The sequence below is a fragment of the Chionomys nivalis genome, chromosome 17, assembly GCF_950005125.1.
Source record: "Chionomys nivalis chromosome 17, mChiNiv1.1, whole genome shotgun sequence".
NCBI lineage: Eukaryota > Metazoa > Chordata > Mammalia > Rodentia > Cricetidae > Chionomys > Chionomys nivalis.
The window spans coordinates 58,336,157-58,362,524 of NC_080102.1; the positions used below are offsets into that span (position 1 = coordinate 58,336,157).

At 44.4% G+C, this 26,368-nt stretch overlaps 1 protein-coding gene across 2 annotated transcripts in view; it reads left to right on the top strand.

The window, feature by feature from the left end:
* Scn8a (sodium voltage-gated channel alpha subunit 8) overlaps nt 1-26,368 on the top strand; it is a 174,117-nt gene that overhangs the window by 43,648 nt on the left and 104,101 nt on the right. For both annotated transcript variants that reach the window (XM_057791984.1, XM_057791983.1), the window contains exon 2: nt 19,320-19,649. In XM_057791984.1, the coding sequence (XP_057647967.1) occupies nt 19,374-19,649 (276 nt within the window). In that variant the 5' untranslated portion in view covers nt 19,320-19,373. The remainder of the gene's footprint in view (nt 1-19,319; nt 19,650-26,368) is intronic.

Here is a 26,368-nt window from a genome sequence, read left to right on the forward strand (position 1 = left end):
TTATTTACCATATGTTTGTCATGTAGATGGAAATGATTCTCGGATGAATGAATACCTGAATGAATGAAGAAGTCACAGCTTAAGGGGACATTCTGGAAACTGAGTCATTTGATGGGAATGTTAAAGTAGGTTTTCTACTCATTCATACAATAAAGGTAATTAAGTTGAGTAATAAGATGTGAGTAATTCTCTTTGGAAGTCTTAGATGAGGGAGTGAAACACTGAGCTCTAACTGCCAGCGCCTTGCTAGAAACAGTATGAGAGAGTGAGGAGATGGGAAGGCACTAGGGATCGAGGGGAGAGTGATTTTGACATTGGTTCTCCTTCATTTATCTGATTTTAAGTGTTGTTTTAAAAACCTTACCTTAAATGATGCAATTCACTTTTTCCCTTCCCTTCCTCTTTCTTCTTTTCCTCCCTCCTTCCTTCCCTTACCCCCCCCCATCCCTCCCACTTTCCTCTCCTTCTCTCCTCCCGTCCTTCTCTTTTTTGTCCTTGGGGATTGCACCCAGACCTTCTTGCATCCTAAACTTTTCAATATGCAAGCCACTGAGCGACATTCCTAGCTGCCCCCCCCCCACAAGAGAGGGAGGAAGGGAGAGAGAGAGAGAGAGAGAGAGAGAGAGAGAGAGAGAGAGCGCACACACACATGTGGGAGGTATGTGTATGCAGACCTAGGGTCAATGTCAGATGTCCTCCTCAGTTGCTCTCTGCCTTACGTTTTGAGTTAAGGTCTCTTACTAAATCTGGAGCTCACGGATTGGCCAACAAACCCTGGGTACCCCCTCCTGTTCTCACCTCCCTGGCTCAGGGACAAGTCCGCACTGTTGTTTCTGGGTTTTACATCAAGTCATCTCCCTAGCGCTGGCTTCTTTGGACTCAGAAGGCTCTGGTCTCTAATTACTGACTCCTTTTCTCTAGGTAAACTCCCTGGATATTGTTTAATAGTCCAGTTTTTGTAGAATGCCTCATACTATACTGTTGTTTATGGTGGGATAAGTTAGCCTGCTGGGCTCAGCTCAGTTGTTACCGTCTATAGCCCTCTGGATGAAGGATGGCAGCTCCAGTTTGTACGCCATACTCCCAAGTCTGCTTTCATCCTAGGGACGTTAGACTGTGGTCGTGTGCAAAGCCGAGGGACAGAAGTGCCTGCCTACTGAGCCCTTATTATGTTGGAAGTGGAAGATCTCAAAATTGTGGATGTGTCATTTACGAGACAACAGAGTCATTTTGCTGCCTTATAAGACCATTGTCTTAATAGCTGGATACTGTTCTTCACTTCCTATCACAAGTGATTGTCTGTGGTCCACTAGGGTCTGTGAGTGCAAAGCCCTGTAGAAGGCAAGACATGGGCGCAGGCATTGGTGAGCTCACTGTGCCTCGAGCTGAGGGGCAGGTCTGAACACGTAGACATAGAGTCACATTTCAGAAGTCATGTGAAATTTTTTTTTTATTTATTTATTTTTTTTTTTGGTTTTTCGAGACAGGGTTTCTCTGTGGCTTTGGAGCCTGTCCTGGAACTAGCTCTGTAGACCAGGCTGGTCTCGAACTCACAGAGATCCACCTGCCTCTGCCTCCCAAGTGCTGGGATTAAAGGCGTGCGCCACTATCGCCCAGCAGTCATGTGAAATATTAAAGTAGGAGGAAACTTGTTATTGACTGGGGAGAATGGAAACAGTTACCCCAAGCGAAGATAGGCAAAGTATTGTAGGATAAAGGATTGGCAGTGCTGGAGTGCAGGAGTGGGGTAGGGGGGTGGGAGAGAGCAGGGGTGAGGAGGGCAGGGATAGGAGAGACTTTGTGAAGCACAAGATGGAAGCAGAGACTGCTGATCAAAGACTGAAAAGGCCCTGAGTTCTCATTTACTCAACAAGCAATGAGAGTCTGGAGGATTCAGCAGCAGGGAACAGTGGCAGCAAACTTCACTTTGATAGCTGTTTCCATTGTGTCCTCCAGTAATGGCTGATGTGCTGCCCCTGAGGTTTGCAGGGTTGACAGCTCTGAGGATTAGTCAATGTCATCAGTCACCTGTAATGTGGTCACAAGTTAAGGCACACAGCTTCTGCTTTTCTCAGTGATCACCTTCCAGTCTCTCCCTGGCTTTGCTTGCCTGTGCCAGCTGCATTTCCTCTTTCTCCTTCCTGGTCACTTTATCATTAGCACCTTGGTTTAGTTCTCCACCATCTCTTCTTGTCTGTGTCACTACCATCTGGTCTCCCCCCTTAGAAAACAAACAGGGAGCCCTGCCCTACCCCCGACTTTGTCTCTGGCTGCTTGATGCAAGGCAAGTCAGTCCACATCTTAAACCCAGGTATGTTCTGTGAAGTTGGATCTAGCGTTATTTGCTCCTTTAAACTTCTAAATGAGGATGAGATGAGGTAAAGGATAAGAAAGAGCTCTGTAAATGTTAAAGCGCTGTGCAAATATGAGGTTGCATTAATTTGTAGCCCCAGCCGCTGTTCGCAGTTTGTCACTCTGTTAGCTCAATTCTAAGATACCAGCTAGACCAAAATCTTACTCAGAAAAATTCTACCCTGGTTTTATTTTTAATTTATTTATGGTGGTGATGATGTATATTACATGGGGGTGGGCACACATGTGGAGGTCAGAGAACAACTTTGTGGACTTGATTTTCTTCTTCCTTTACATGGGTTGTGGGGATCGAACTCAGGTTTGTGTGGCAAGCGCCTTAACTTGCTTGCTGATCCATCTTTGCCAGACCTATCCTGGTTTGCTTGCTGCCGTAACTCTGGAAATGAATGGCCAGGCTCTTGCGTCTTTTTTTTTTTTTTTTTTTTTGTATTTCTAGACAGGGTTTCTCTGAAGCTTTGGAGCCTGTCCTGGAACTAGCTCTTGTGTATTTTTCTAATTATATTTGTCCGACACTTTGCACAGCTCCTGACGGGCGCTCTGTCATCTGTTCATGATAACCATGAGGAGGAGGACCATTTTCTTACCTGTGGTTAAGTCTTTCTTATCATTGTTATCTTTCCTTGTTAGTTTCCTTGAGTACCACAGCAACTACTTGGGTGACCCTTGCAAGTTTCCCCTGTTCAACCTCAGAAGGATTGGCATGGCTTCAGACCTTGGGCAGAGGGACATCCTTCAGTCGCCTACTTGTGGGTCCATGTGCAATCTGGAGATTGTTTGGCAAGTGTCCAAACTGAAGTGACCTTACAGGGTCTGAGTCTGGACCTCCTGCCTGCCACACTGAAGGCCTGGTGGCCTGTAGATTTGTATTTGAAACTAAGTGCTGCTTAATGCCCTGTGGTTTGGACCCAGGCTCTTTTTGTGCCAAAGAAACAATGCGTGTGTGACTTGAGTAGCAAAACGGTGTTATCTATTCTCCTGTGGTTATAAAAGTCTTGGCCCTGCATCTAGAGCTCCTCTGGAGTACAAGCTCCTGACTTTGGCCTTTTCTAGATCCTCCATGGAACGGGAAAGGCCTATGGGCTTTCAGAGAGGCTGTTTCTACTGGAACCAGTGTGTGTGTGTGTGTGTGTGTGCATGCGTGGGTGTGCATGGGGTCACAGTGTTTCTTTTCTTTAAATACAGTGAAACTGCCAGTACCTAGTGTACTATGTTGTGAGAATTTCTGGTGGTGGTTCCAAAGTGCCTGACACCTTTGTAGATACCAACTGGCTTTGCAGACTGTACTGAGTGACATCGATGCTCCTGCATGTCCATCTCAAGAGAACCTTAACAGCAGTCAGCCATGTGAACATTTCCCATTGAATTCTGGATGGACAGGCTGAACATTTGAACCATTTTGTTAATTAGTGTTGCTGTATGAAAGATTTCCACGGTAGCCCACAATGGAATATAATACTTATTTATTAGGGGGTAAACTCACAGAATTTAGTAGTGATCCATAGTCCTCTGCATGCACAGGGAACTGGAACCGAAACGATCAGCCAAGGGGCCAGCTCACGCTTTTTGTCTGCGTATATAGTACATGAGACCATGCCCGAATTGGGCCAGTATCTTAAAGGCTATTGGCTGAAGGAATTCCCACAACACCTCCCCCTTTTGTCTAAATAAGAGAGTTTTAAACCTAATACAAAAATGTATACAATAAGAATAAATATCAAGTATTAAAATTAGAATTACAACCAGCATGAACAACATCAAGCAAGAAACATGCTAAATGTTTCAATAGTTATCCTATCCTAAGGAGTCCAAGTCTTATATTAGAAATGACTTGGCTAAGTCATGAGAGGAAACTAACTATGACTATATAATCTTCGACCCCATTGAAGACCTAAGAAGGGAAATAATATTACTTGAGTAAACAGGAAGTGCAATCAAGCAATTTCCAAAATGTGCAATAAATGACAGAGACAACCGGCTACCTGGGCAATCACCCAAAGTCTCATTTGCAACATTGGAGCAGCCAACTTTGGCTAAGGCCTAGAGTAACTGAGAAACCATTTTCAGAGTCAAGAAAAATTTTAAAACCATCTTACCCTGTTTGTCAGAGCTTGGCAGTCTTTTTTCTTGTATTCTACTTGTCCAGCTCAGACACTATGTATTTTGTCAGTGGTTGAGGCATGGGAAGTTCCTTGCCCAATGGCCAGTTTTGTCAAGAAGAAAACAAGCTCCAAGTCTTTGGTGCCCAACATTTTCTCAGGAATAGGTCGGTGCTGCCAGGAGCAATCGTGTCTCATGTCAACAGAACCCTAACTTATTTAAATGCCATATTCTACAGTTTTTTGAAGTGGTTGAAGGTTACTTATCTATGTGGAATACAATTTCTATGTATCTAAAGAACCTGATTAGTTTAACTATAAGTATGACAAACATAGATGACTATTGGCCTATAATTCTTAATGCCTATATAGCTTAAAGACTTTATATTGAAATAAAGTAATCTTTAAATAACTGTGCAGCACATGAGGACAATGACCTAAAAATATAAACAATGTATAGCACAATGGGATGAATATATTCTAAAGTTGTATCAATATACATAATGTCTTAAACAGAGGTAGAAACATGCATGCATACAAATAACTTTGCATAGGTACATAAGTATTGTAAACAGAAATAGGAGAATATTCAATATAACAAATATAATTTGAATTTTTATCAATATACAGTAATCTATACCAATGTAAGTTGTCTATAAATAATGACTCACAAGTATTCTCACTATTACTCAGTATTATTATTAGTGTGAATAAGCTCACACTAATCTACCTATTGTCCCATCCAATCCCCCACTTCTTTTTTTTTTTTTAAAGAGAGATCCCTGAACCCATTTAATTTCTACCCCAATCCTATACCATTTATAACCAATCCCTAATCCTGGTACTTTAAAGACGGTCTTCAGGGTATTCCAAGAGGCATGACATAGATATCAGACTTAGGCCTTGCTTCAGGCAGAGAGAAATACTCTTGTCTGTTTTCTGTTTTCTTATTTTGTGTAAGGAGACCACTGACTGAGAACCACAGTTCCACTTTTTACCCATCTAGTGCAGAAGTCTCCATAGCATGACCAACAGGTCATGATTTAGAAAATGTGCCTGATGTCTGCATCTGAATTCTGTTTTTCAGTGTTGGTCATGATACACACTAAACCAGCTAGTTAAAGGTATGAATTCTCAGACTTGTCTTTGATAAGGACCAGCTTGATAGTACCAGACCAATGCTGTATCCTCCATGTGTGCATATTCAGGCTTTTATTCAACTCATGATTCTTTTATAGTAGGTTTTGAGTCAAGACATTGCTTATTCTTACTTAGGCTGCTGTGTGTTTTAGAGTTGGTAATCACACAGCAGCTAATTGTGTTGATGTGTCAGTACTAGACAACTACTTAGTGTCCTTGACTCAGAAAGGGAATTTGAAGGAGTGCTAATGGTAGGTAGCATAGTAGAGGGTTAGGAGCACAGATTCTGGAATCAGACATGTAGGCTGACATATCATTGTGTGATCTTGAACAAATTATTGAGCCTCTTTGGAGTTCAGTTTTCTCATCAGGAATATGGGTTATTGGTAACGTCTACCTTAGTGGGTGTTGGAAGGATGGAAAGAATTGGACAGCGAGACTGGCTCTGTGGATAAGAGCACTTGGGCCAGGGTGGGTGGGCACACCTTTAATTCCAGCACTGAGAAGGCAGAGGGACATGAATCATGTTTGAGGACATTAGGACAGCCTGGTGTACAGAGTAAGTTCCAGGACAGCCAGAGCTATGGAGAAAGAGACTCTGTCTCAACAAAAACAAAACAAACAAATGAGTGCTTGCTGCAAAAGCTTGAGTACCTGAGGTCAGATCCCAGCACCCATACAAGAAGTCAGGTGTGTTACAACTCCTAACCCTAGCTCTGTGGGCTCAGATGCAGGAGGATCCCAGGGACTCCTTGCTCAACAGCCTAGCCCCAGGTTCAGTGAGAGACCCTGTCTTGTGGGGGTAAGACAGAAAAAGAAGGGGAAAGTCCTACACAGGAGGAGGCGGCTCCGTTTTATGGTCGGTGGTTCTCTACTTTATTTTGCTTCTACTCCAGCTTGCACCTTAGACTAGTGACAGTTATTGTGTGCAGTTCTTTCTTAGGAGTGTTGAGACCCTTCCCCATTTTGGTCCTGTCCTCTCATCCTGTGTAAATGGCAGCAGAGGGAACTGTACCAGGTTACTGTAGGCTTTCCATTGACTACTGCCGTGGGTATACCTGAGTGCCCATGGTGTATAGAAAGCTGCAGTTTATCCTTTCTAACAAGATGGATGCCTCTTGAACCAGAGTGAGGACCTCTTGTGTTATGTGCCCTTTCATAACCACCTGTGGCCACCGTGGGGCTAGGACAGATCACTGTGATGGACTGTGGAGGGAGGAAGTAGTTGAACACACCAAAACAACGATAATCTTAGTTATCATAGTTAACTAGGGGAAGCCACACACGTCATAATTCCCACTCTTTTCCTTTGCAGCTGGTCAGCTTGAGTCCTCTGAATGTGTATTTGGGTTAGAGATCCACTCTTCTCACCGGAGTCCAAAGGGTCAAGGTTTGCTTCTGCTGTAAAAAGACTTAGACGGCAAAAAGAGGACAGAGCTCCGCGCAGCGTGAGCATGCAGAGGTACTACCTGCAGTCATGCTCTTAGCACCACGGTGCCGCCAGCCTCACTTCTGTCGTGTCACTTAAGCTGTGCACATGCACACAGGCTTAGAGGCCAAGGGTCATCATTGGGGCTTTTCTCAATGTTTTCTACCTTTTAAATTTCAAATTCTAAAAAATTACTTTGTGGGTGTGTATGTGTGTATGTTCGTGTGTTGCAGCATGTGTGTGAAGGTCAAAGGACAACTTGGAGGGAATCCTCTCTAGCCTTCCAACGTGTGAGTCCCTGTTAATTGAACTCAGGTGGTTAGGCTTGGTTGCAGGTGCCCTTGCTCACTGAGCTATGTCTCTGGCCCCACCTTAATTTCTGAGACAGGTTCTCTCACTGAACCTGGAGCTCACTCATTGGTTAGACTGGTTGCCAAGTGACTTCCCAGCCCTGGGACCTTAGTCATGGCTACTGTGCTCAGGAGTAGGGTAATGAATCCTTTCAAGAATCTTGACATTTTTAGGTCCCAGCGTCTAAGTACTAAAGGTACTTATGTTGGATGCGTAGGTGCTTTCGAAGTGTCTCCTGAAGTTACAGGTCATGGGTGTGCATTCACATCTGTATTAGGATTCTTTCAAAGAACTCCATGAACAGAAACTCCTAGGCTTCTCGGAAGCTGTGTATTTTAAGTTACCCCAGAGTAACTATCCTTTTAAGGCTCAAACAGACCAGCTGTTGGGAATCAGGGGCAACTTGATGAGCTCTGGGAAACATGGTAGGTGTGAGGCTGAGGAGCACTGACTCTGGTAGTGGTCTTGTAGGTGGGAAGCCAGTGCACACAGTGCTTCTGGTGAAGATGGGCCTCAAGCCTGGGAAGAGGAGCTTCACCTTGCCGTTATTAACAGACGGTTAAGATTATAATTTCTTAATGTTTAAAATGATTAAAATTAAGTTCCAACAAAATTGTTTCGTTTCAATTCTAGAATTGTTAAAGAGCTCCTAAAATGGAATCTGTAGGACAGAGAAAATTGGCACGCGCACATCTTGCTGTCACTGAAAGGAGGAGGAGCCTGGGGAGCGGGATTTCTGTCTCCTGTACTAGGAGCCACCCACCTTCCTCCTCGCACAGTGCTGCTCCTCCAGCTGATTCTGTGAGCTTACAGCAGATGCCCAGAGCTGGCCCACAGGTCCGACTCCGGCTTTAGGTCTGCGGCAGCCACTTACCTTCTTTGGTTCTATTACACCTCTCTTGAGCTTCAGAACCACGTAGTCTGCTGTCTGTCTAGTATCCCCATTTGGATGCACCAAAATGCCTTAGACTAGGTCTCTTCTAAGTGAAGTCATCTTCATTCCAGAACTATATGTCGCATTATATTCAATGTGTCACCAAGTTTCACTACCTCCGCCCATTTTCCCGTGACTGAAAATGGGCCTTTGTTCCTGGTTTTCCTGCCTCCATACCTTCAGTCAACTGTCCTGCTCAACATGTCATCTGCCTGCTGCCTGGTCCAGGCTCTCACCATCCACAAGCTTCTGCCTGGCTTACCTCCGACCTTGTTCCTCCTCCTCTCAGGTATTATTACTGGAAACTAAGACACTGTATGACCAAAGCCTCTTAAACTATAGGCCACAACCTCACTTGTAGGTGAATGTGGAGGCTGTGAAAGGCATTTGTCCTTATACCCACAGGTAACTGTACTTCTCACCCCCATCAAAGAAACGTCTCTTTGCAGCAGATGGAGACTAGTACAGAAAACCACATCAGTCAAAAGGCAGAGTTGTGGAGCTGAGTTTCAATTGACATACAGCAGCGCTCCTATACCTAAGGCTCAGGGATGCAGAAGAGGGGTATAAGACGTGTAAGTAGGAGCCAGAGGATCATGCAGTTTACTGTGTGATTTTGTCTCCTGGAATGTCAGGAGCTGCACCCATCGGTCTCACGGGCATGGCTACCTAAACATGAGTTTAACAAGGACAGCTATACACTGCTGAAGTGAATGGGGAGAGCTCATGAGGCCTCAACCTTGCACAATGAAGTACAGGAGCATTGAGAAATAGTCTTCCCCAGGGCAGGGCACCCCAGTTGACCTTCCAGTACCAAATGCTCAGCCCTGAAAACATACATGCAAGTAACACTATACAGACTGAGCAGGTTAGAGTGGGGATCTCTCTCTCTCTCTCTCTCTCTCTCTCTGTGCGTGCATGCATATAACAGCAACTAATAAAAAGGAGGCCATGAATTTGAATGAGCAGGGAGGGTGAATGGGAGGTTTGGAGGGAAGGGAAAATGATGCAATGAAAGGTTTCTGAACTCACAGCGATCAAAATCTAGTTCAAAACAAAACCTAAAGAGTCCAAAGTGTTTCCGGCAGCACTCACCTGTGTTGCATGGCATGATGTCACTGCAGCCTTAGTTCTGAGCGCCACACTTCACTGCATGCACCGTCATGCTATGCAGCACCAATGGAGGGCTCCTGAAATGCCTACACTCAGATTCAAGACCGTGTTAGAAGCTGCAGGGTTTCTGTGTGTGCGGCTCTCTGCTCTCACAGAAAATAGTTCTAATAGTTTCCTCTGGCTTTCTCCAGCCGTAGCAAGACAGTGTCCCGTTAGATTGTATTGTGTTAGGCAAGCACCTCTTTCTTGGTAATATATAAACTGGCTTTCATCATCAATAAACAGTAGATATATGCACACCACTGTATCATTTCTTTACGATTTAATAACGAAAGTTTAATTGATTGATATGCCTATTTTATCTACCTGTACCTGGGGTCCCATAAAAAATTTCTTAAGAAAAAACCTCATGAGTAGAGAAAGTTTAAAAACTTTCTGAAAGTTTTTAAGGTCATCATTCCCTTCTTAAAGCCTTCAGTACCTGCTTGCTTTCGGGATAAAATAGGATTGGCTTCTTGTGCTTGAAGGACTCTGCCTTCCTGGACTGTCAGGGGCTTCACTAACTGGGGCTCCAACTCTACACTGCAGTGTAGTGTCGCAGTACCCTGTGGCTTGACCCCCCTGCTCTGCACTCTGCAGAGCTCTGCCTGTCCTCTTGCTGTGTCCCATGCCAGCAGCCTGTCCTTCAACTTCAGCAGATGCTGCCTTTTCCAGGAAGCTTCCCCTGATCCCTCCCTAGGTGTTCTGCTTCTGCGCATCAGTAAGCCTGTTTTACTCATTTCAGGGTTTAGTAAGCTGTGATTTGCTATTTATCCATCTTTTATCACAGATTATCAGGTCTCTTAGGGCAGTAGTGAACAATCTTGTTCATCAGAGTGTAGTTAGACTTTTATAGTATTTACTCTTTGTTTCTTCACTTGTGAAGCACACGTTAGCATTTCTCTTATTTTTAAGGTTGCAGAGTATTTCATTGTATGTACACCACATTTTATCTAATTCATGGTCGTTTGGGCTACTTGGCAATTGTGAATAATGAACACTGCTGGGAACATCTTTTCAAGTTACTACTCAGTTCTTTTGGGCATATGCTAAACAGTGGAATTGGTAGTCTATAGTAATGTAAGGTAACATGGGAATTCTGGTCTTAACTTGGGGGAACCTGCCATGCTCTACTGTAACCGCAGTCCAGCTTTATGTTCCAGTCATGGTTGTGCCAGATTTTAAGTTTATTTCTTTTGTGTATGTGGGAGGGGGAGAACAAATGTTTTATGGATGATGTGTGTGTATGTATGTATGTATGTATGTATGTACAGAGCAAGCATAGGTGTGCCACGGCATGGGTGTGGGTGTCAGATGGCCGCTATGGGGAGTCAGTTCTTTTCTGCTAGCTTATGGGTTTGTGGATCAGAGTCAGGTGGTGAGATGTAGATGGACTTTTATGTCCTGTCAGCCAGTTCCCAAATAACCACACAGAGAGTCGTTATTAATTATAAATGCTCGGCCAATAGCTCAGGCATGTTACTAGCTAACTCTTGCATTTTAAATTAACCAATATTTCTTATCTGCACTCTGTCACATGCCTCGGTACCTTTTCTTAGCACAGCAGGTTCATCACCTGCTTCCTCTGCATCTCTTCATGACTCCTGAGACCCCTCTTTTTCCTTTTTCTTCAGACCCCTCTTCTTCTTCAAGCTCTTTTTATCTGCAAGTCCTGCCTAACCTCTACCCCTCCAGCTATTGGCCAGTCAGCGTCTTTATTCAACCAATTACGCAGTGACATTTATTCACATAGTATAAAGAAATATTCCACAGTGAAGCCTGTGTCTCCTTTCTCAGTAGTCTTTTTCTAGTTTCTTGATACCCTCACGAACCCATAGCTCTTTGGCTCCCCGTTGCTTGCTGTATTGCTGTGTTAGCCATCCTGCCAGTCATCTCCTTCGGGTGTGTGTTTGTAAACATGTCCTGCTCTGCAAATTGCCCTCTTTGCATTCTTTTGATACTTTAATGTAAAGCACAAGAATTATTAATCTAATTAGTTATATTTTGCATGCATCTCCATGTGGCATGCATTTGTGTGTGAATGCCTGTTCACATGTGTATGGGCATATGTGTGTGCAGGTACACATGTAATATATGGATATGAAGGCCTGAGGCTGATGGCTAAGTCTCTCTATTACTCCTCACCTTACTCATGGAGATGGGATCTCTTGCTGACACAGAGTTCCTTATGGCTAGTCTACCCACTTGGCTTGCTCTGGGGAGCCTTTATCTCTGCTTTCCTAACACTGGACTTAAAAGGCAGATGTCCATGCCCGCCTGGCATTTGTGTGAGTGTTGGAAATCTGAACTCTGGTCCTTTGGACCTCACATCTCACAAATAACCCCCTGGCCATGTTTTCTACCATTTCATAGTTTTATTTTGTTTATTTAGACGTTTATTCAATTTTGAGTTAATATTGCATGTGTTAGAAAGTAAAGCCTTACTTCATCTTTTGCCTTTGTCTGTGTGTGGCATGCATTCATGTGTGTTTCCTACTTTGTACTGATAAAGCTGTTCTTGTTCCATTGAATGTCTTGGCATCCTTTACTGCATATATGAGCCTTTCCTTCTAGATTCTACCCATTGAACTATATGGTTGCTCTTAGGTCAATACCAAACTTTTGATGACTCCACATTTGTAATTAATTTAAATACCAGGAATGTGAGTCATCAAACTATGTTCTCGTTCTGGTCTGAGACAAGTTTGGTTTTATTTCTGTTTTGCAATGCCGGGGACTTAACCACTGTTCTCACATGTGTAGGGTTATGTTCTGCAGAGCCACACAGGTCAGATGTGTTGTGTGTTCCTGTACTACATGCAACCTCTGTTGCTGTTTGGTTTTTATTTTTGAAACAAGATCTTGCTATGCAACCTAGATTAACCTTGAACTCACTGTGTAGCTTAGGCTAGTCTTATTTAAAAAATATTTTTATTAATTCTTTGAGAAGTTCATGCATGTATACAATGTATTTTGATCCTATTTTTCCCTTTCTTCCCTAACTCCTCCCACATTTCCCCCACCTCCTAACCCTTCCAACTTTGTGTTCAGGCTGGTCTTGATCTCCATCCTCCTGCCTCAGCCTCTGAGTGTTGATGTTAGGGTATGCCAGACTGCATCTGGCTCCCTGGTAAGCTTGGTGCTGTTCCCAGCTTCTTTCTTACAAGTCTCTGCTCAGAGCCCCTGCAACAGCTGCTCCCTAGCCAGCTTCCTTCCAGTTCACCCTGTTCTAACCTCTCTTCAGCCATTTTCTTTGTCTTTTACCCTTGGCACCACTCCCAACTCCACGGATTTCTGTCAGATTTCAGAGAGCATTTTAAGACCTTAGTTCTCTTGAATGAGCAAGAGAAGAGAGCCCTAACCATCTATTGCCCCCAAGTTACTGAGTCTAGTTCAGTCTTTTGAAATTCTCAGAACCGAGAACCACTGTCATTGTTCCTTCATTATTTGAGCAGGTGGGGACATGGCAGGAAGACAGCTGAGCAGGAGGAGCAGGGGCAGTGACAGAGAGAAGTGGTTCTATGGACATTACAGTCCAGCTGATCTTGGAGCAGCATGCTCAGACACAGTGAGGTCTGAAGATGGCTTTGACCCTCCCCAAACAGGATCAACACCTGAGCCTCAGCATGCTAGGCAAGTGGTCTGAGCTGGCGGTCTCTGACTCCTGCTGCTGACCTGATAGTAACAGTTGGTCAGCATTTACTGTTACATGTGATATGTGTGGTGATGGTGCACACGGATGGAGAGACCACTGTCTGCTAGGTATGCAATTTATCGTAAAGAGGGAAAAGCACTTTCCTTTCCCAGAGGCAGTTAGTGGTACACCAGGACTTAACTACCATGACAACAGGAATGACTGGGGAATGACAACACTTGTACAGAAAGTTATGCGCTTGTGATTCAATACTGGATCTGTACATTTAGCAAGATTTGTGAGGCTGCAAGGAACAACCGTGTATGTTCTGTCTTTATAGGTTTTGGTAAATTTAAAGTTTTGATATGGAAGTGGATATATTTCATGGTAGCAAATGACAGATCCTTTATACACATGACTTTCAATGCATTCACAACTTGCCTAACTTTTCTTTGATATAAAAAGTTCTGCCTACTGGGTTTATCTGTAACTTTTTTCAAGTTGTCAAAAGAGTTTTTTAAAGCTGCATGTAAGTGGGTTTGTACAGTTCAAACTCCCAGTGTTTAAGGGTCAACTTATTTTAGAGACTGCTTGCTCTCCAGTGTGCTAACTGGCGGTTAGACAGTTCAGGCTCTCATTTGATTTTCAGATCAGGAATGTTGCATTGCATGACCTCTGACACTCTAAACCCCGGAAGTCTGTTTACTTTTTACTCTGAAGAAGGAGGGGTTTATTTGATGACTAGAACTTAGGTCCAAGAAGAAAAACAGACTTCAAGGTTAGATTTAGAAAGTGCATATAGTAGTCAATAATATGTGTATAGGAGTCACAATATAGTGTATATAGTCAATAATATGTGTGTATAGGAGTCACTATAGTGTATATAGTCAATAATATGTGTCTATAGGAATCACAATATAGTGTATATAGTCAATAATATGTGTCTATAGGAGTCACAATATAGTGTATATAGTCAATAATATGTGTGTATAGGAGTCACTATAGTGTATATAGTCAATAATATGTGTCTATAGGAATCACAATATAGTGTATATAGTCAATAATATGTGTCTATAGGAATCACAATATAGTGTATATAGTCAATAATATGTGTCTATAGGAGTCACAATATAGTGTATATAGTCAATAATATGTGTGTATAGGAGTCACAATATAGTGTATATAGTCAATAATATATGTATATAGGAGTCACAATATAGTGTATATAGTCAATAATATGTGTGTATAGGAGTCACAATATAGTGTATATAGTCAATAATATGTGTATATAGGAGTCACAATATAGTGTATATAGTCAATAATATGTGTATATAGGAGTCACAATATAGTGTATATAGTCAATAATATGTGTGTATAGGAGTCACAATATAGTGTATATAGTCAATAATATATGTATATAGGAGTCACAATATAGTGTATATAGTCAATATTATGTATATGTAGGAGTCACGATATAGTGTATATAGTCAATAATATGTATATGTAGGTGTCATGATATAGTGTATATAGCAGTCAATAATACATGATATAGGAGTCAATAAAAGTGACAATAACCAGACATTGATTTAGTGATGCTGGGTCAGCTGATTATTGACACTAGGGGAAAAAAAAGAATCTTTTCTCCACACTGTATGCAACATCCAGTTCCCAGTGATTTGCAGGTTTGAATGAGAAGGGTAGAACAATAAAACTCCTAAAAGAAAACCTAAGAGAATACCTGTATGACCATAGGCAAACACCTGTATGACCATGGGTGGATGGAAACATAGGAGAACACCTGTATGACCATGGGTGGATTGGAAACATAGAACACCTATATGACCATGGGTGGATGGAAAACATAAGAGAACACCTATATGACCATGAGTGGATTGGAAACATAGCAGAACACCTGTATGACCATGAGTGGATTGGAAACATAGGAGAACACCTGTATGACCATGGGTGGATGGAAACATAGGAGAACACCTGTATGGCCATGGGTGGATGGAAACATAGGAGAACACCTGTATGACCATGGGTGGATTGGAAACATAGGAGAACACCTGTATGACCATGGGTGGATGGAAAACACTTTCTACTCACAGCAGCCATGAGGTAGCATGAGCTCAAGGGCTCATCAGTGGGTTAGTAAGCACACAGCTTGCTATGTAGCTGTATAGCGAAATCACATGCACACACACACGCACATGCTCATGTTCGCACACACACACTCAGATACACACACCCAATGAAGTGCTGATACATACTGCTGTGTGACTTTACCTTGAAACTTCTATACTAAGTGAATGAGGGAGGTCAAACCCAAATGGCTGCATACTGTTTGGTTCCATCTTATAGGAAATGCCAGAAAAGATACATTGGTAGGAATGGAATGCACTTTTGGTATCGGGGAATTGGGGTGGGGTTGGAGAGAAACTAAGCTGGGTGAGGGGTAGGGCAGCGCTGAATTTGCCACAATGGAAAGACTTGGTGTGCAGTAGTGGAGGCTGCAAATACGTTGTTTGCAGGGGAGTTGTTTGCTTTTAAATAGTCTATTTCAAGTTACCTAAATTTTACTTCAGTGAATAAATCTTAAAACTGTGAGGTGCCACTGATCAAGAAGACTGTTGTTCTGAGTGTTGGCAGAAATGTGGGGCCGCTAGAACCCTCACCCTGTGATGCTTTATACATGGTCTCCAACTCAGCACTGTTTCTTAGCTAAATGCTGCAAAGAATCACATTGTATTTGACTACTGAAAGATGGGGGTAAAGGGTAAAGGGGGTAGCTTCTTTCCACAGAAGCTTCCCGTAACCCAAAGCCGTCAGAGCAGGGTGAATAAATTGTGGCGTAGTCACAGATGGAATACTACACAGCAATAAAATGAATACCACAGTAAGGTAAATTTTACAGAATTAGGGTTGGGATGAAGCCAAACCTCATAGGGTGAAAAGGGAAAAGTGTACTTGTATGAAATCTAAGAAGCAGCAGAACTAATCCATGGGGGTGATTACTGATGAAGGAACACAGAGAGCAGACTGGCGTCACAGATGGAACAACATATGGACGGATTGAACTGGGCACTGTGGAGTCATACACCTTACTCTGTTACGTTTACTTTTACAAAGAAACATCACCAAAGTAGAAAGCAAGCAGTAGTCACCAGAGCAGATGTCTGGAAGGCAGGAGAAGGGGCTGTCTGAGAAACAGGAAGTTGTCAGGGGCCCAGAGTGGTGGTGACATGTGAGAAGACTACCTCTGTGGGGCCTGAGTGGGTGATGCTTGCCAGTGGAAGCTGTTCAGGAAGGGACGGTCAGGCTGTGGTGCTGGTCACGGCAAGTGTGGGACTGTTCTGGGCATAGTGAGGACGAGGTACGAAGTTGGAGTCACTTGAGTACGAAGGGGTTGAGGGAAAGAGGGTAACAGATTTCAGAAGACAGCCATAGAGAAGAAAGTATGTGCGAAGGACCACTGCCGTGGCATAGTGAGTGTCACCAAGGCAGGGGTAGGTAAAACAATCAGAGGATTCAGAAACACAGAGAAGAGCTAGGAAGGAAAGGGGAAGGCTGAAAATGTGCTGGGGAGCAGGGCTAACTGGGGGCGGGCCGTGACCCTGGAGATTGTGGGCGGAAGACAGCAAGGCAGCATCCTAGCCTGGGCTGGGTGATGAGCTGAGCGGATTGAGGCGAGTGTGGAAGGCGGAGCCTGCAGTTCCAGACACTCAGTCTTACTGCAGGTTCTAGGCATGACCTGTCTACTCTGTGAGTGGCCATAGGTGTTTGGAGTCCTGACTCGCTCTCTAGCAGCATGGCTTTGGGATGCTATTGTAGTTCTCTAAGCCTCTGTTTCTTTGTCATTAAATGATGATGGTCCTTGTATTCTGGAGGTGCCACTGATACTTGAAAGGCAGCTGAGAGGTGAGCAAAGCTCCCAAAGGAGGTGCTGTGGAGGCTGAAGGTGGGTGCACACAGGCTAGAGTCTTGAGGTTGGGGCAGGAGGAAGGGAATTTACTGGACTTGTTCAGGGTATAGAAGGAACTAGGGAAAAAGAAGTAGGCTGGGGGAAAACTGTAATTGAAGTCTCAGATCATAAAATCATATTATCTTTGTGTGATTTGCTTAATGAGCCAGGCTGTTCCTGCTGGGACTAGTGGTGGGGAGGACAGAATGTGATGGCTAACTAAAAAATTGATTTACTTATTTATTTATTTATTTTGTAGTAAAGAAATAAGAGTTGGGATATCAGCGTCTGGTTGAGGTCTTCATTTTTTTTTTGCATTTATTTATTTAGAGAAGCTTACATGATGTGTATAAAAGGCAACTTGTGAGAGTTGGTTTTCTCCTTCTGTCATGTTGATCTCAGGGATAGAACTAGAACTCTAGTCTTGAGACTTGGCAGCAAGTACCCTTACTTGCTGAGCCTGTGACCTGGGCAAGTTGTCCAGTCTCTTAGGACTCTACATTTCTGGAATCATCTACACAATAGATGGAGGAGTCCTACCATGTCTTGTATCTCTAAAGTCCTATACTTACCAGAATGATTCCTCTGACCCCTCCCCTTGCCTGAACCTGTGAGTTTGGGTGCAGTGTGGGAAGCTACCTGGTCTGTGTGGGGCCACCATACAGTTCTGGCTGCAGAACCCTGTGCTGTAAGCAGAGCCTGGTCACAGACACTTAGCTCCATGCTGTGGCACAGCGGTCACCAGGAAAACAGTCTGTGCAGGTGGATTTGTGAATGGAGCCCTTGGGGACCATGCTCCACATCAGTGAGACTTTACACCCATTGGCTTGAGCAGGCCCAGCTTACATATAGTCGTGAAGTGGACCCTTAGGACTAAGTAGGAGTAGAAGCAGCAGTGTTTCGTCTTTCAAAACTACTTCCTAGGTACTTGGGTTACACTAAATAAATAATCTTAAAAGGTGCGTGGAGTGTGAGAGACAGAGCCTTAAGAAGTCTATTTCCTGGGCCGCCCTATGCTACCAAAACAGAAAGAAGGAAGTGCACTTTGCACACCAGGTGAACTGCCAATGGTGTCCGTCCATTCTTGCCAAGAGCTGAGCCATTGCTCCCGGCTTCCTGATTCCTGTTCCCAGGCTCGGGTTAGAAGTATACAGGAGTGAAATGGCTTTTCACGTACTGGCTGAGAAGTCCCTGATGCCTGTGTGACCTTGCTGCAGTTACTCTTTCTAGACGGAATGTTCTCTGCTCTGTCCTTGCCTTCTGAGTCTTTCAAGGTTCCAGCCTCCCGGGCCTGCAGTACTACATGGCTGGCACATGGGGAACCTGGGTTCATTCCCTCAGCCTTTCTCATTGCTAAGTAGGGGGTTTTGGGAGTGATGGCAGCCCCTTCCACTGAAAAACATCTTCTGTTTGTCCCTGGCAGGTGCTTGATCATACAAAAAGATACTACTGGCCTTTTATACTGGGAAGATTTTGACAACTCAGTACATTGCAGCCTTGAGATGGAAGGATGGATGCAAACGGGAGCTTTTATCAGTATTTTGTGTTCGCAGAAGTTTGAAAGAGTTAGTTTTGTTTTCAGAAAGTACAGTCTTTGAGAGCTTGTTTCGAGGTTCTAGCAGGGGAGTGCAGCTACTCGTGTCCCTTGACCGGTCCTCCTCTATTCGGGAAAGGTCATCCTCTGGCAGGGACACACATGGAGCGGTGAGGGAGGAAGGGGACACCCGCCTAGCCAGCCAGATCAGCCAAATCAACCCTGGCGATCAATGGGGTGACAGATGTCACGGCCAGGTCGCCCTCACATCTCAGAAAGTACAGTTTTTGAAAAGAGGGATAGTTTATCCTTTTCTTGCCCTTAAAGGAAAATGGTCTCATTTGGAGCCCAGATCCAGAGGGAGGAAGGTGACTTGAGCGTGCAGATGCGGGCCCTAGGGAGCGTCATCTGTTCCTCTTTAGCCAGAGCAGGGTGCCTGGGGCTGTGCAGCACATCTCTCTTATGTGTGTGGTTCTGAACAGTGAGATGGATTTAGTAAATAAAATATGTGCTAGCAGTTCAAAAGACCCCCTCTTTCAATCTCCCTAGCTGATCGCTCCCCCAAGCCATTCTCACCATAGATTTTTTTAGATAAAAAAGAGCCACATCATGGTGGAAACTGTTGCAAAGGTTTGGCGTGGAGGTGAGAGTGCTGCTTCCGTCTGGCCTCTCTCAGAGCAGGGGTTGACTCATCTGCTGTGTTGCTGTCTTCCAGAGCTGGCCTGTCCTGGACTCAGCATAACTAACGAAGCTGCTGCAGGATGAGAAGATGGCAGCGCGGCTGCTCGCACCACCAGGCCCTGACAGTTTCAAGCCTTTCACCCCCGAGTCGCTGGCAAACATCGAGAGGCGCATTGCTGAAAGCAAGCTCAAGAAGCCCCCAAAGGCGGATGGCAGTCATCGGGAAGATGACGAAGATAGCAAGCCCAAGCCCAACAGCGACTTGGAAGCAGGGAAGAGTTTGCCTTTCATCTATGGGGACATCCCCCAAGGCCTGGTTGCGGTTCCCCTGGAGGACTTTGACCCATACTATTTGACGCAGAAAGTGAGTTGGAGGAGGCCCAGCTGCAGAGGCCCCTTCCCTGCAGGCGTGGGAGAGGGGAAAAGGAACCCTGTCTTTGCCAGAGTGGGGAGACATGGCTAGCCTTTGCTTCTGCCTGGGATCGGCTTTCCCATTTTGTTGTTGCTGGGGGCCACTTTTGGGTCTTCCCATGGGTCAGCTCTGTTAATAAGACTTCTAGTTTTGCTTCTAGGCCAGATTAGGAAAAATTTAAAATTAAAAAAAAATACGAGGGCTGGGGTGTAGCTCCCTGGCAGAGCACTTTCTAGATGTGGGGAGCCCCTGGTACTTCCCTGGAAGGGAAGAAGAAAGAAGTGAGGAGGGAAGTGTGAACGCAGATGAATCTCCCTGACCCACACATTTGAGAGTCTGTTTTAGTATAGTAGATATTTCTCACACAGTGGTAGCAGGCTGTCGCTGTAGTGGGGATCACAGCTGTGCTCTCTGTGCACCCTCCTTTGTGACACTGGATCATGGCCGTTATGGGACAAAGAGTGAAGCACACTTTGGTCTTGTCATAATGTTGTCAGGGTGACAGAGAACACAGGCAAAAGGCCAAGGGTTCAAACATCTTAGACTTGTTACAATTATTGTATGAAAAAAAGACAAGAGGAGAATCAGGCCTCCTGGTTTGATTCACCACTGGCCATGTAATTAACTGCTAGATTCTGAGGCCTGACCTCCATTGTAGGAGACCCACCTAATTCAACAGATGTCATTTAAATAGGTGTCATTGGGTTTTCCAAATAATGGGTAGGGTGATGGTTTTGTGGAGTTGTGTAGATGTGAATAGAAAAATCAGGTACACTATTTTTGTTAACACAACTGCCCTTTTAAACTGCTAACTAACTGTTTTTAGTATGTTTTAAAAGAAATGTTAACTTCCTTGTCTTGTTAATGGGACACAGTTAAGAGATTTATCCTTACTAGGAGGGCTCAACACCTGTGGGGGGGGTGGGGATCCCACATGGTGGGAGGAGAGAATGGATTCCTATGAGTTGTCCTCTGGTCACCTGAGTGCCCTGGTGTGCATACCCTCTCAACAGTGAACACACACACACACACACACACACACACACACTGCATAACTATGTAAGTTTTAAAAGGCATCCTTAACTCGGGATGGATGGCAAAAGCAGTCAAGAAAGCATAGCCAGGCACATCTGCTCTAGCTCACAGCAGCTGCAGTGGGGAGGGGTAGGACCAGTGGTCCTAGGTCTTCCAGGTCTGAAGAATAAAGCCTGAGGTGACACAGGGGCCAGTAGACTGGAGAGAGACCTTGACTCCACCACGTCTCACACATTCATTCTTTATAGTCTCCTTTGCTAGTATAAATATTGTCCAAACTACTACAAATAATCAGAAGGGAAAAATAAATAAAAACAAACTTTACAAAATAATTTGTGATTCTTAGCAAGTCCCTTTATTTCTCAGGGCCTAAATTATTTATTTTTCCATCTTATATGCAAATTCAATTTTATTTTCTTACCTGTGATTTCGTTTTCCGTTGTATACCTTTTCCCTAGGCCCTGCCCTACTGGCATTCTCTTTCTGTGTCCAGTGCCTGGGTCACGGCTAGGACTCTACAGAGAGTAAATCTGTTGTTGCCAGTGGAGCTCCATAGCACTGGCTTGTTGGGACAGAAAGTGTGACTTCAGGGGCTGGGGTTATGGCTTGTCACACACATGTGAGACCCTGAGTTCAGATCCCTCACACCCACGCACAGAGCCTGAAGCCCGGCAGTGAAGCATGTCCCTGGAGATGAAGAGGTGTGTAGACCCTGAAGCTCACTAGGCAGGCTGCCCAGCCAAGCTGATGAGCCCCAGGTTCAGTAAGAGATTTTTGTCTCAAAAATAAGGTGGAGGGCAATTAAGGAAGACACTTGCCATCGACCTCTGGCCACCAAAGGCCTACATACATACAACCAGCATACATGAAACAAGTATACACACATACACTGCACACAAAATAGAGGAAAGTTTACCTTCAACCTTTGACCTGTCATAAGAGCAAATATTTCCAGAGAAGAATGATTTTTAATTATATTTTTAGTGATCTTCAAAGTTTTTTAAATGTTACCATTAAGAAAAGTCTATAAAACATATATAGCCATTATAGCCATTGGCTAATGGCTACTATAAAGCAAACAAATTATGTCAAGAAAGCATTGCTAGCAGTTCAGACATGTTTGTTGTACATTAATCTTTTTTACTTACCTACCTATTATCTATCTATCTATCTATCTATCTATCTATCTATCTATCTATCTATCTATCACCTACCTACCTATCTACTTCAGACAGGATCTTATGTAGCCCAATCTGGCCTTGAATTCAACATGTAACCATATGAATTCCTAACTCTCCTGCTTCCACCTCCTGAGTTCTGGGTTTATAGGCTACACCAGCACACATATGTTAGAAGGTGTTGACGCCTGAACCCAGGGCTCTGAGCATGGTAGGCACATACCCTCTAACTTGGCTGTACCCATAGCCATTGCCCTTCTAAATGAAGAGTTTTCCATTTGATTAAAAATAACATGTTCTCTCAGCTTACTTGTGAGTTCTTGTTACATTACTGTTTTTGGTCCTGCTTCCTAACCAAGGCCTTGCATGGGTTAAGTCAGCTTCTCCTACAGGCAGCACTCTGGGAATTAACCCACAAATCAAAAACTCATAGGGGAGGAAGTGATGTAAAATGTTCCTTTCTGTTTGTTTTTCAGGAACTGTCGTAAATAATTCCTAGAAGATAAGCTCTCCTTCCTCTGGTAAAGGAGTGTTTCATCCTCAAGCCCCGGTTTCTAGTTGTCCCATCATTGAAGGGACCACAGGGACCTTGTTTCTCCTTTCCTTTCCTCTTTCTTTCATGGGTCACAGAAAACGGGTTCTCTTTTTTAAAACTTGTGGTTTCATCCATTGTATATGGCTTGTGCTCCAGGAAACTCAGGACCCTGGAAGCTGTGCGCCACACTGTGCAGGCACCGTTCCGTAGGGTGCCTCCTGCCCTCGCTCTCTGACCTTATTTTTCAGCTATTTCGTATGAATAAGTACATTTAAGGAGCAAATACATATCTTGATTAATCTCACTTTAAAAAATAGGTCATATATTTATTTACTGACCAAAAGTTGAGTGGTATTTGGTAAAATGTCTGCCTTATGCCCATCCTTCTCTTGCACTGCGTGGCCCCCTGCAGTGTTAATAGTTGCTGGGCTCCTTCTGTGGTTTCTCTATACCTGTGCGAGCCACAGCAGGTGCGTGTGTGCAAGCCACAGCAGGTGTGTGTGAAGAACCCGACCTCAGATATTAGTCCTGGCCTCTGTCACCTCTCTTCTCTTTTTGTTTCTTGTTATTGTGGTTGATGTTTAGTTTTTCTGAGGCAGGGCTCAGGCTAGCACTACAGCCGTGTGCTACCCTGTATTATGCTGTGGGGTCTTGAGTTTTCTCAGTGCCAATTCCCACTTTGCTTCCCTTCCTCCAGTTTTTTCTTTTAGAGCATCAAATCAATGGCTTTTCCTTCATTGCTTACAGTGTCTATCTTCACTACAGAAAATACTGTCTGCTGCATAACAGTAATTTGTTGAGTTTTAAGTGACCGTGGGTTGAGTTGAAGGCCCATCTACCTGAGTCCCACCCCTTCTCACTTCCTAGGCCTGATGATTGACATGGCCTGTATGTCTAATATATGACCTATTATAAGGAAACCCTAGAAACAAAAGTTCACCTTGCAGGATCGATGTGTCTTTAAGTGCCATGGTGCATTCCTGTTGAACTGAAAGGTCACTTTTCTCAAAGTTCATCTCATTTCAATATCTGATTTTCTACAAAGTCAGTACACTTAAAGTCACAGGAAATTAAAATGTGGAGGCCTTTGGCATCATTTAATTCAGCGTCCTTACATTATTGATTTTAAGTTATTGATACTTTGTCAAAAGCTGGAACCAGGCTTGTAAGATGACTCAGTGGGTTAGGGCACTTACCAAAGAACTGCCTCTCATGGGTTAGTCTCTGATTTCCACGTGTGAGGCACACACCCGTGCACACACACAAATATGTAGATGATTCCCCTGTGGCATGTTCACCCTCTTGGGATGAGTGAGATGTAGTGCTGAGAGCCTGAACTTGTCAGCACCTGCAGAACTGCTCACCTGACATGAGCTCTGGAGGTATTTAGTTGGCCTCTCCACCTTCTGCTACTTTTGAAGGAAGAGTGTCTCCCTCCCACCACAACCCACCCCTGCCTGCCAGGGTGGCACAGTGGAGAGAGCGTCTAACTGGGAAGCAAAACCTAGGTTTCATTCCAGTTTTGTCTTTGATTTGCCCTTGGCCAAATAAAATGCCATGGTTTCTTCATTCACACATGGTGCAGGAGAGCAGGCATACATCTGCATCTTTGTACTGTGTGTCACCATGGCTGCTTGTAGCCTGTGCTCTCAGTGTGGAAAGTGCTCTCTGCTCACTCAGGACCCCCACTCTGCTCCGTGTCTCCTCCTCTTGGAATGTACTCTTCCTTTAACGTCAGCTCTGGGAGTTCTCCCTGCTCAGCCACGCCCAGCCATAACACCAAAACCGAAACCTCTCCCTTCTGGATTCCTGTAATACAGCTTGTCTTCAGCCCACCGTGGTGTCATTTGGTGCAGGTGGGGAGGGTACCTCTGTGCCCAGTCTTTACGGTTTTCTGCTTACCTAACAATAGAGCCAGCAGTCCTGACATCTCATCCCTTCTCCTGTCCCATGCATGCACACGTATTTCACTGTTGCTGGCAGACACTCATTTCCAAATCTGTTTGAATATGATGGCAGGGATGCAGAGCCATGCTGTTAAGGGAATATTTGTGTCCATCAGATGTGTTCCATTGCACAGCCAGCATAGACACTTAAAATTAAAGCTATAGATTTAAAATCTTCGGATTATTTTGTTATTAAGTTTTTTTTTCACCCAATGGTATAGGGAAGTCAAGTGATATTTCAGTTTTTTATTCACCAGATCAGCCTAGAACAGTGCTTGTGAGTCAGTGAGGGTGGGACAATGCTTGTGAGGGCGGGGACAGTGCTTGTGAGGATGGGACAGTGCTTGTGAGGATGGGACAGTGCTTGTGAGGGCGGGGACAGTGCTTGTGAGGGTGGGACAGTGCTTGTGAGGACAGGGACAGTGCTTGTGAGGGTGGGACAGTGCTTGTGAGGGTGGGGACAGTGCTTGTGAGGGTGGGACAGTGCTTGTGAGGGCGGGGACAGTGCTTGTGAGGGCGGGGACAGTGCTTGTGAGGATGGGACAGTGCTTGTGAGGGCGGGGACAGTGCTTGTGAGGATGGGACAGTGCTTGTGAGGCAGTGAGGGCAGGAGTCTTGTTTCTGACCCTGTCCCCACCTAATTCCAGGCCACCTTAGGCATGTCACTTACCCATGCAGGGCCTTTGGTTTCTCTAGTCTAGAAACTGATGGGTACACTAAGAACTACTATCCCATATATTTTTCAGTGTCTGTAGAGACCGTCGCTTGACTGCCCTGTCTCAAGCAGTGGATTCCACTAGCCCTGTTTTGCCAGGCCCCTACTCTCTAGTAAGCGTTCAGTCAGCAGTGATGAGCGAATGAATGACTCTCGGGAGATAATGCACCGGAAACATCATGTGCTTTAAACTGAGTGGTGACAATAGGACTTTTAAATGAAACGTTTTCTTAGCTTCCAGAGTGAGCTAAACTTTTTGGATAGGAAAAACTAGTCAGCATCACATTTCTTCCTTTCCCTTCAAAAGTGGTTCTGTTCAGAAGCTTAGGAGTAGATCAAACATTAGATTTCTTGATGGCTTAGAGATCTTGGTAGAGGCTGGCTCGCTGCGGAGTGCCCACCAGGCTCTCCACACCACTGACAGAGCCTTGGAATTAGAAAGGGCCTTGTAAAAGGATATTAGTAATTCCCACTACATAAGCTTTAGTATCTTGTTGACAAACCTCCAGTCTTGCCCACCCCTGATGAAGTATTTTTCTCTTTGTGTTGTTAGCCGTCCTCTATGAAGTGACTGATGCGGAGTACATGCCAGTGTGGTCAGACTCACATAAAATGTGCTCATTTAATTCAGAAAATGCATTCAGTTCAGCTGTGGGGAACAAAGATTGAATAAAGTCCTTCTTTTACCCCGAGCAGCTTACAGTGTAGGAACACAGTACTAGCATATAGTACAGTGTCTCTTTGGGTTAGGGGTCTCAATAAGTCCATAGCAAGAGTAGAATTTGAATTAGGCTTTGTAGCCTAGAACTCTGAAGGATACAGAACACAATGGCAATAAAGGCGCAGTATGGAAGGAAGGCCAATCTGTCTAACATGCATGGGAATAGGGGGTGCCTGAGGTACATTGGGAAGAAGACTGAGCGGAAAGATTGGGCCCAGAGCTTGGACGGCTGAGGCTGTGAGGCCCTCTAGTTTGTCTTTTCTTGGTAAACAGTGGAGACCCACTGATGGCCTTAGATGGGAGTCAGGTGTGCTGACAGCAAACAAGGTGGCCATGATACACATGTGTACCAAGGGAAGGAGCTGGCCAGAGGGACGTCTGACTTACAGTGGTGGAAATGGGAACTTGAGGGAACTGATGAGTTCAGGAGTTAACCCAGAGTTTACCAGGCATCTGTTTCTACACGGAGCCCCCGTCTGTCTTAGCATCAGTCTGTCCCCTCCAGAGGAAAGTTTCACTTCCCCAGTGCTTTGAAAGTACT